Here is a 10,204-nt window from a genome sequence, read left to right on the forward strand (position 1 = left end):
AAGAAATAGCAAAAGAAGTGACCTTACCAATAGAACCATTATGGAATTCTGTGGCGCACGTAGCAACACACTTACTAGTCGAAGGGTAAATATAATTGTTTTCAATTATTTATATGAAATATATATGAAATTTCTTTATATTTAATTATTTTATTAGATTTTCTAATGTAAAAAAATGTTCCGCTGGTGGTCGTGCACTTATGCAGTTGGATTTTACGAATTTTATGTCGTTACTCGAATTGATATCAACTCTAAAATTTCCTGAACATCGTTCCTATGTTGATGGTTTTATAAAGGCATATTACTTCTCAAATGAGCAGTTTGAGGAATGGATTGAAACGCAAAAGAATCTCGAACAATATTCCGCAAAACAACTTACAAATTTAATACAGTGTGTTTGCGTTAGTGATAAACGAACCAGACAGAAACTACTGAGTCTCTTGGGTAATGCCAACAACTTAAATACAAGTACAACAAGCACATAGTTGCTCTTGCAACGGAAACATGCAACCAAATGTTGCAGCACAAATATTTTTATTATGTATTATTTTTGGTTTTTATTGTATATTTTTTTTTTGTATTTTTATATTTATATTATTCATCAAATTATTTATATTATTAATTGTATATATTATTGTTATTGTATATTATTCTTTTTTTTTTGTTCATAATTGTAACGAATCATTCCATTTTTATGTACCTTATGAGATTTTCTCAAATTTTTTAATCATTTCTATTTAATTGAATTTACATTTTTTTACTTAATAAGATCTCCTAAACTATCTTCTACTTTGTATACTTAATACTCTCTATATTCTCGAAAATTATATATGAAACTTGAATTTTCACTCGAATTTTATGCTATTTTATGTTTAACAAACTTTTATTGTTATTACTTAAACAATTTTTAATTTTATGCAAGCAAGTACGGACAAATAATTGTAGACTTTATAATAAAGTAACTAAAAGTAATAGTAATACATATTTTATTTAAGTAATGAATGTTTGCAAATGTATAAATGTAGTGAATCAAATGTATTTTAATAAATATTTAAATTTGAAATAATTTATTTAAATCTAAGAGCAATATATTAAAATATTAGGTATAGATTTAAGTACTATGTAGATTCGTAAATGTGTGGCTATCTTACACGTTGCCTACTACTAAACTATTTTTACGTCTCAATTTGTCTATACATGACTAACAGCTATCATATTTACCTAATAGTATGTTTCCACTGGTTTCGTCAGACCAGTTAACTTACTTCAGATCGCTTGAATTACTTGAATCTCAAGTAAGTTAACTGGTAATAAAGTCAATGGAAACGTACTATAACCTTTAACTATATTTTTTTTAACATCTTAACTTCTACTTGCCTATTATAGTCTCAACTAAATCAGCACGTCTCTTATTGCCGAAACTAGTCTCACCGATTCGTACGTTTGGTGCTTTGCCACTGCTCGCCCAATTGAAATTATTTGCTTCCCTTTTCTTCTTCACATAACCATCTTCATTGTCAATGCATAAATTGTGTAGCGAACAAATAGTTTCCACTATTCTACGTACCTCAACCAAATCCTTAGCTTCAAGCGCATAGAGTACATTAAAGCGTTTGGCAATATTATCTAGCACGCGAGTGCCCATATTCAAAGCTGGTTCTAGCAGACTATTAAAAGCCGCTTGCTTTGAGGTGCACCCTTGTTCAAAAGGACGTAATAAATAGTGCTTAAGTGGAAAATATTTATTACCAATTAAGAAACTATTTTCAGGTATTGTTTTTCTACTTAATGCCAGTCCAATGGGTGTTTCATCGAAGTTATATTTCTGTGCAAACTCAACGAAACAATCGATGATTTCATTTTTGGCATTGGAGATTATTTGTAATATAATTGGCATTTCTTCATTTTCGGTTTCTAGAAAAATGTCTAAACGTTTTAGTGTTATAATACCGAAAATACATTTTGGAAATTGTGACAACTCTGGACGCATTTTAAAATCATTCATGGTAGTTTGTTGTGCATGTTGTGTCTTTGGCCATTTAATGAAAGTTTCATAATTATATGCTATTATATTCCAAAATTGTCGAATAACTTCAATGCAGGTATTCAAGGGAATTTCAAATTTACGCGAAATTTCTTCAAAATGCTCATCGGTTGTTAATTTCCACATGGCCAGCGAGAATACTGTCTGTGAAGGGATCGTTCTCTTCGAGAATTTTTTTGCTAATAGAACGCGCACCATTTGGAAAATACTCTAAAATTATAAAATTAATTATATTAGATTGTGGTTAAGTGAAGATTATACTTACAATGAAAGTATTTTTTGACATGTGAAGTTGATTTTCGAAGTCATTCGATTCGAAATCATTTAATAAATTTAATTCCTTGATTTCAATATTTTTATCTAACGTTTGCCTTGAAAATTTTGGTTTTGAAGTAGAAAAATCATGCATTTTGCGTTTCTTTTGATTTGTCTGACATTTGTTTGTTGGATTTTGTGTGTGATTCTTATTATTAAATATTGTTTGCTGCAGATAAAACTCCTCGTCCTCGTCCAACTTCGTGCCTGAGGGATTTTTTCCGTGAAAATTTGTTTGCATAAATTTTTGCTGTACGCCGGAATAGTTTTTATCATCAAATAGAATATCTTTTGTAATTATTGCTGCTATATTCGCAAGCACTACGTTTTCATCCATTTTTAATTACAATATTTTTTTTGTAAAATATTAAAATAACTGCAGCGAATCTGCATTAACAAATGTAAACAAAAAAATGTATGCCTTTAGCGACCGACGTTGCCAGTCTGCGTTTTTTATTTAACTGTCATGTTTAATATTTAAATACAACCATGTGCTGTCAGCTGTTTGTTTTTTGTTGTTCGATTTGTTTTCAAGCCGCACGTGCGATTATTTTCTTCTATCCACTGGTTTTATTTGTTGTATTCATATCAATTTTAATCCAAAATGGACTCATTTGATTTATTTAAACAATTAACAAGAGGCACAAAATTCACAAAAAGAAAACCTGCTACTGAAAAAGTAAGTTTATTGAAATCAAAGCAATGTTTAAACTAAAATTATTCCTTAATTTTGTAACGCAAGGAAATAAAGGCGCGGGATGAACCTAAAGTTTTGAAAGAAACTCAAGACGATGAAAAATATGCTAAACAACAAATAAAGCTTGAAGCTGAGGAATCCGATGAAGAAACTACATTTCAATTGCTTGAGGGTTCTCAACTTGAGCCGGCGAAAAAGAAAAAAAAGTCAGCACTTAGCGAAGCAGAACAAGCGAAAAGATTGCAGGAAGAAATGGTAATATTTGTTAAATTGTATACACAATATATATAATTGAAGTAAATTATCAAATTATTTTAGTTAGCAACATTACGCAAAGACAAACGTATCACAGTGCTTGGTAAAAATATACCTCCTCCAATTATAAGTTTTGAAGAATTGCACACGAACTATAATATCTCTCAACGCCTGTTAGCCAACTTGTGTGCTTATAACTATCCTCAGCCAACGCCTATACAAATGCAGTCAATACCAATTATGTTACAAGGACGTCCACTTATGGCTTGTGCTCCCACTGGTTCGGGTAAAACAATAGCTTTTCTAACTCCCATCATTCATGACTTACGTGCACCGCAAAAAGTTGGGTTTCGTGCAATTGTGCTAGCACCGACACGTGAATTGGCTAAACAAATTTACAGGGAATGCGTGCGTCTTGCAGAGAAGACTGCTCTTAGAGTACATATTATCAGCAAAGTAAATCAGGCTGAACAAAAGTTTAGCGCAATTGGTAATAAGAAATGTGATATACTCATATCAACACCAAATCGTATAAGATATTTGCTACAACAAGAGCCACCGCTCATCGATCTGAAAAGGTAGCCAAACATTTTTGCTTTAAAAAATTATAATTATTCTAAAATCATTTTTATATAGTATCGAATGGATAGTAATTGACGAAGCAGATCGTTTAATGGAGGAAGGGCAGAATAATTTTAAGGATCAAGTGGATGATATTATTGAAGCTTGCACAAATTCTAAAAAGAAATTAGCTTTATTTAGTGCAACGTACACAGTGCCAGTAGCTAAGTGGGCTTTAAAGAATTTGAAAAATTTAGCACGCGTTACAGTGGGTCTGCAAAATTCTGCTACAGAAACTGTAGAACAGGAGTTACTTTTTGTTGGTTCTGAAAGTGGTAAACTATTGGCGGTACGTGATTTGGTACGCGCTGGTTTGAAGCCACCAGTTTTAGTATTTGTACAGAGTAAGGTAATGCTTTTCCGTAAATTATAGTATATTCATATATTAAAATTATTTGTGTCATTTAAGGATCGAGCTAAGCAACTATTTCAAGAACTGCTCTACGATGGCATCAATGTAGATGTCATACATGCTGATCGTACACAGCAGCAGCGTGATAATTGTGTACGTGCCTTCCGTGAAGGTGGGATTTGGGTACTAATATGTACAGAGTTAATGGGTCGAGGTATAGATTTCAAAGGTGTCAATCTTGTTATAAACTATGATTTTCCACCTTCAATTATATCTTACATACATCGCATTGGCAGAACAGGTAGAGCTGGACGCACTGGTAAAGCAATCACATTCTTTACACAAAATGACACACCAAATTTAAGAAGGTAAAGCATATGTTAATTAATATATAAAAAAATATTAATTAATTTATTTTTTTAGCATTGCTCATATTATAAAAAACTCAGGCGGTAAAGTTCCCGAATTTATGCTGACTATGAAGAAGTTAAGGAAAAGTGAAAAGAAGAGACTGGCCAATGCTGCACCGAAACGTGATGAGATTTCTACACAAATTAAGCACCAGACCGAGCGTCATAATAAACTACAAAAAGTCGAGAAGGTTTTAGAGAAGAAAAGTAAAACATTGAAAAATGTTAAAAGCAAAGTGAATTCAGCCAAAACTGAGAAAAAATTAGAAAAAGTTAAAAAATTAAAAACTATAAACAAATCGTTAAAACAAGTCACAAAGGTGACAAAAAACAAAAAGAAAAAACTTACGACTTAGTACATTTAATTTTAAATTTTTTGTCATTTAGTTTATTTATAATAATTCTTACAATATAAATAACATCTATAAATAAATATCTTATGTAAATTTAATTTTTTTTATAAAAATTTGACTATATAAACTAATGCATACATACATACATTTAATGTTTTGTTACACATACACAAAAATTGTAAGCAACATTTTAAGGCACATTTAATTGCACATAATTGTCATTTTGAAAAACATCTACTTATAATATTGTATAAACGATATGCAGATAATGATTTTCTATGAAAAATTTTAGGCACATAAATTTCATAATTTTAAGAGTATAAAATCCCTCTGTCCATATGTAAAATAATGTTAAAATACGTTTTGTAGGTAGGTTAGATTTACGATTCACATAACCAGTCACAGGGTAACTTAGGCATTTTACTAGCTGGCCATGGCAGATAACCGGCAGTTTTAAATACCCAATAATCATATGATACTTTAGTAATTAATGCAATAAGCAGTAATGCTTCAGCTGCTATTAAGTAATATATATAGTCGGTCCAATCATGTGGCGATTGGCACATTTTTTCCTCTTGTAATTCCATTACACGATGTGCCATGTTACGACAAAGTATATCATTGTAATCTGGTATATCACGACTGCGTTCCAAAAGCCAAAGCTAAAAACATATAAAGTATATATATTATTACACATAAATATATAATAATCAAGTCAAAGACAATATATAACAATATATATTATTATATATAAAGATATAATAATTGAGTTAAAGATATATATAAGAATATATATAATATTATACATAAATATATAATAATTGATAAACAATAATCCAGTCAAGGCGTAGAGAGGGATTATGAAGAAACCAGTTAAGCAGTTAATAGAGAGTAAAAGTGCTCAAGTGCACTGACTCAACTAGCCTCAACATAATAATATAGATATATATAAGAATATACCTATATATTGTTATGCATAAAGATATAATAATTGAGTTAAAGATACATGAAAGACGATTTATTATAAATGTGAGACGTAATTGAGTCTATAACATTTTCCCATATAGTTTAAATTTTATATCAAAATAAAAATTAAACTTGTATATCTTAAACGTAAAATCAAATTGTAGATTCTGTAAAGAGAATGAGGACTCGGCCACACAAGTGCTGTTAGAATGCCCTGAGCTAATGCATAGATGGAATAGGCTCCAGGACCTATTATACTGTATACTTTTACGGAAGAGGCAATAGAACTTTGTAAAGTAGGTTCCAACATATACTACTTTTTATTGACGCAACAGGGCTTAGAGGCCTACTCTAAACCCAGAAGGAGGCACAGTAGACAGTCGGAGTGCCACATCTGTGTTTTCCATAGCCTGTATTCATTCTTTGTCGAAAGCCCTAACCACAGTTTATGCTTATTTAGAAGCCAATAACCGGTTATGACTCGAAGCATTGCTTTCAAATCTTAACTGTTCAGATTTAGGAGATATTTGTTTTTCTTCTCTGAATAGTTTCCTAAGAGAAGTTTTGTAGAGTGAGGAATATCTTAATTGGACATAACCCTGATCTAAGAACATTATATTTTTTTCTCTTTTCCTGTAAGTGCAGCTATGGTGAAAACTGGGATTAAGCTATTACATTTTAATAAGATTGTTTGTAAGGCTCCAACATTGGCGGCAAAGAAATTTTAAGAAAAACTGGTTAAAGATTAGAATACAATCAAGAGTCGTTAAAGTTCTTATACGGGCTCATCTCTGACCTTATGTCGTTGGGTCTTTGTATCTAGCACTTTCTTCAATTTGTGAAGGTTTTTTTTCACTTTAGCTGTATCCAGAAAAATTTTTTTAAGTCCATCGATATTTAACCATTCTTCCTAGATGAAACTCTTTGTGAGAAATTCTTCTCCTCTATTGTATAAGAGCTGGGAATTTATCAAGGATATATAGGGACGTTTCTGTGCCTTGCATATATAGTCTGTCGGCTTCTGATAGTTTTAAACGTTATGCCTTTTCAAAAGACAGTAACCAATTGTCACTCCAATCAATGTTTTAAAGACTGATCTATTAAGATCTAGTATAAGGGATCGTTAGGCTAATATGTTATAATGTGTAATAACAAGTTATTCCCTATTACACAATATACAACCCATTAAGCATACCTTGAGGACTTTTGCTGAGTTGCAATCACATTCTAATTTATTTCCACCTAAATTTATTTTACGTCCGAGCCCAGTATCAATGAGTACATTTGTAAGTAAATATTCTGGCAACTGCAAATAAAAACACAAAATTATTTTATTATTTAATAAAATTAGTTAAAATATTACCTTTTTTAAGGCATTGTTACGTAGCGACAAACGTTGAAAATGATTTAAGAATTCTGTTCCTTCCAAGTCATTCATAGATGATATCTGATTGTTATCAGCGTATAACATTACAATATTCTGATAGGAAGGTATTCTGCCAAGAGATTCAATGCTACTTATCTAATAATTAAAAAAATTTTAATAGCTTATAGAAAAATATGCATCATTAAAATATAATTACATTATTATTGGATATGTCTAGAGAGAAGGTGTTTTCTGGTAATTTTGCTGGCAGCTCTGTAAGTCCAAGGCTGGAGCAATCTACTCGACAAAATAGTTTAGCTGATGGTTTCGATTGGTCACCCTGAAATGAATAAGTGATTATATATATATATAATAATAAGAATACTTATGTTAATGGGTTTTATCTGTTTACGTATTGTTTATATCGATGTTTTGTGTAATTCTAAAATCATCCTTAACATCATTTACTGAAGTAATTAAACTAGATATTAAAAACATTCTTAACTTTTTATAAGAAGAATTAAGAATCTATTTACTTTTTTATTGATATATCTCGTGCACAGATATACTATACGGATATCAAATCCGTAAGTAGAAATTTATTTCAAGAGGGTTTTACAAACTAAACACAAAGAAAGAAATTTTATAAACACTGGTCAGCTTAAATGTAGAGGCCCGGAACATCTGGCAAACAGCGTCCCTTTTAGAAGACTCTACTATATCCTCCGTTAAAGTCAAAGGAATACAACTGACGAGTCTATAAACTTGGCTTTATTGTTAATTTTAATGTATGACAAGTCTGTCAGATTAGTTTGAAAAGAGGTCCTAAAGATTTTGAATGTATTCCTAGCCAGTGATGGGCACTAATATATAAGATAAAATACAACTTTCTCATCGTTCACAGAGCTACAATACTGACAAAACTTTGTAAAGGATGCGGAAAGTCTTATTTCATTTGTTGTTATTGTTGTGGTAAGACGAGAGGATCTTTGGGGGATAGCGAACTACAGTTGACCGTTACAAATTTTGTTCTATTATGACCAGGTAAGAATCTTCAGATACCCAAAGTTTCTATAGTTAACTCATACTAATTTATAAGTTTTTTATCTGTGTTTATATGAATATGAATTAAATATATTTTTAAAATGTATAAATATATAGTTTAAAAACACTGTAAAGTGTTCAGGCCTCCCTTTGTGTTAATATTTCTCTTTAACGAAGCCTTTGGATCCGACCTGTCTATGATGTAGCCGTCGGAACCGGCAAAATAATTATATGACTGTATATATATACTTACTGATGCGAGCATTTTATCTATAGTGCACGTGCAATTACCACGTCCTGGTATTACGGGACATTCTGTTTTTAATCTCTTCAATGTTTGTAATTGTTGTATGGAAACATAATCCGTACCATTAAACCAGTTGAATGTGTAATTTTGGACACAGTATGAGGTTTCGGGATTAACGAATTTGAATGAATCATGAAAAATGGCATCCTTCAAGGTTTTACAAAGCATATGTTTATTACCACTGAAAATAAATAAAAAAGAACTATTGTCAAAACTATACTTCCAGTGGTTATTTTAGACTCAACACCCACCTGACATTAACGGTTATGTTTCTACTTTGATTCCATTTGGGTATACGAGATAAATTGTTATTGGCTATATCCAAATATGTTAAGTTGGACACAAGACCTAGGGCACGATCTTCTATATCCAACAAATGATTATTTGATATATTCAGACATCTTATTTTGGATGCGCGAGAAAATGAATTAGTAGCACGCGTTATGTTGCCATCGGTAATGGCAAGCGATATAAGTGTTTGATAAATAGAATTTCCAAGATTCAGCTCAGGCAGTGATATATTCCGTATATGTAGCTTTGTCCAGGTTGATATGTGAGTGCAACTGGTTATATTGACCATGTGTGTGACATTGCAGCAGTAGGAAAAGTTTTCAATGGTTGGATGAGCAGCACATTGGCAAGATGATTCCGTTTGGTTGTCATGTTGTGGCTTAATCAGGCATAAGCTTTCTTCAGCATAATAGCAATTCTTTAGCGAATCTGGAGTTTCATTTTCGTTTATGGATGGGTTTTTAGAACTAGTATTAACGTTTTCATATTGTTGTTGATTTGTTGCTGTTAATGAATTCTCTTCGGAACGTGTTATCGTAACGCCCAGCAAGCAGATAGTAATACCAAATATAAATACCGAGGAAAACTATAGATAACAAATGATTTTTATTGTATGCATACTTTGCGAGCAAATAATTCTAATCTCATCCTAAGAGCTTTGCTATTCAATGCAAACAATAAATATGTTTACTTAACTAATTTGTCGATATACATAAATACGTAATTGGAAATGCTCTACTCGTGTTTCCGAATGAGTAAAGATATTATTTATTAACCAAGGAGTGGCTAGGAAATTAATAGCACTAATTGAATATTTCCTTAACATGGAGCTCCTGTGTGTGCGCTAATCAAAGAATATGCAAAACGTTTAACAATCGACTTTACTGCGATAGGACAATCAGGCACGTTTCTTTAAATATGGGTTGAAACGATTTTCAATCGAGGAAGAAGGTAGGTATGGGCTTGTTTTTCGTACAAATATATTAACGAATATTGAATTTGTTAAAACTGAAAACTATGTTGCTTATATCCATAAATAGTAGTAACATTAAATTTTCATAGAAATGTTTATTAACCGGACTGAATCAATGTTTTGCCGAAATGAATAAATCTGGAATAACTTTTTTAATCGAGATCTAGTAAATCTCGAGCGAAATGTATAACTCTTGAGAATAATTTATAA

General features: G+C 31.3%; 4 protein-coding genes across 4 annotated transcripts in view; 2 read left to right on the plus strand and 2 right to left on the minus strand.

The window, feature by feature from the left end:
* LOC119667080 (syndetin-like) overlaps positions 1 to 584 on the plus strand; it is a 5,247-nt gene extending 4,663 nt beyond the window's left edge. The window contains exons 2-3 of the mRNA XM_038076365.1: positions 4 to 85; positions 158 to 584. Coding sequence (XP_037932293.1) covers positions 4 to 85; positions 158 to 485 — 410 coding nt within the window. The 3' untranslated portion in view covers positions 486 to 584. The remainder of the gene's footprint in view (positions 1 to 3; positions 86 to 157) is intronic.
* Positions 585 to 1,111: 527 nt separating this feature from the next.
* LOC119671414 lies at positions 1,112 to 2,776 on the minus strand. Its single transcript, XM_038082028.1, has 2 exons — positions 2,310 to 2,776; positions 1,112 to 2,254 (listed from the first exon to the last, which is right to left on the minus strand). Exons 1-2 carry the CDS (start codon positions 2,694 to 2,696, stop codon positions 1,370 to 1,372), a joined length of 1,272 nt encoding a protein of 423 aa, XP_037937956.1. The 5' UTR covers positions 2,697 to 2,776; the 3' UTR covers positions 1,112 to 1,369.
* Positions 2,777 to 2,941: 165 nt separating this feature from the next.
* Positions 2,942 to 5,050, plus strand: LOC119667081 (probable ATP-dependent RNA helicase DDX52). The gene is made up of 6 exons (XM_038076366.1): positions 2,942 to 3,038; positions 3,102 to 3,311; positions 3,375 to 3,889; positions 3,948 to 4,281; positions 4,342 to 4,652; positions 4,708 to 5,050. The coding sequence occupies exons 1-6, from the start codon at positions 2,964 to 2,966 to the stop codon at positions 5,048 to 5,050; spliced, it is 1,788 nt and encodes a 595-aa protein (XP_037932294.1). The 5' UTR covers positions 2,942 to 2,963.
* A 125-nt stretch (positions 5,051 to 5,175) lies between these two features.
* LOC119667082 (protein halfway-like) overlaps positions 5,176 to 10,204 on the minus strand; it is a 16,039-nt gene continuing 11,010 nt past the window's right edge. Inside the window, exons 2-7 of the mRNA XM_038076367.1 lie at positions 8,982 to 9,607; positions 8,677 to 8,911; positions 7,597 to 7,719; positions 7,377 to 7,535; positions 7,209 to 7,319; positions 5,176 to 5,709 (exon numbers count right to left, since the gene is read on the minus strand). Of these exons, the coding sequence (XP_037932295.1) occupies positions 5,428 to 5,709; positions 7,209 to 7,319; positions 7,377 to 7,535; positions 7,597 to 7,719; positions 8,677 to 8,911; positions 8,982 to 9,607 (1,536 nt within the window). The 3' untranslated portion in view covers positions 5,176 to 5,427. The remainder of the gene's footprint in view (positions 5,710 to 7,208; positions 7,320 to 7,376; positions 7,536 to 7,596; positions 7,720 to 8,676; positions 8,912 to 8,981; positions 9,608 to 10,204) is intronic.

This window comes from Teleopsis dalmanni, chromosome 1 (genome assembly GCF_002237135.1).
Source record: "Teleopsis dalmanni isolate 2A chromosome 1, ASM223713v2, whole genome shotgun sequence".
In the NCBI taxonomy this organism is placed as follows: Eukaryota; Metazoa; Arthropoda; class Insecta; order Diptera; family Diopsidae; genus Teleopsis; species Teleopsis dalmanni.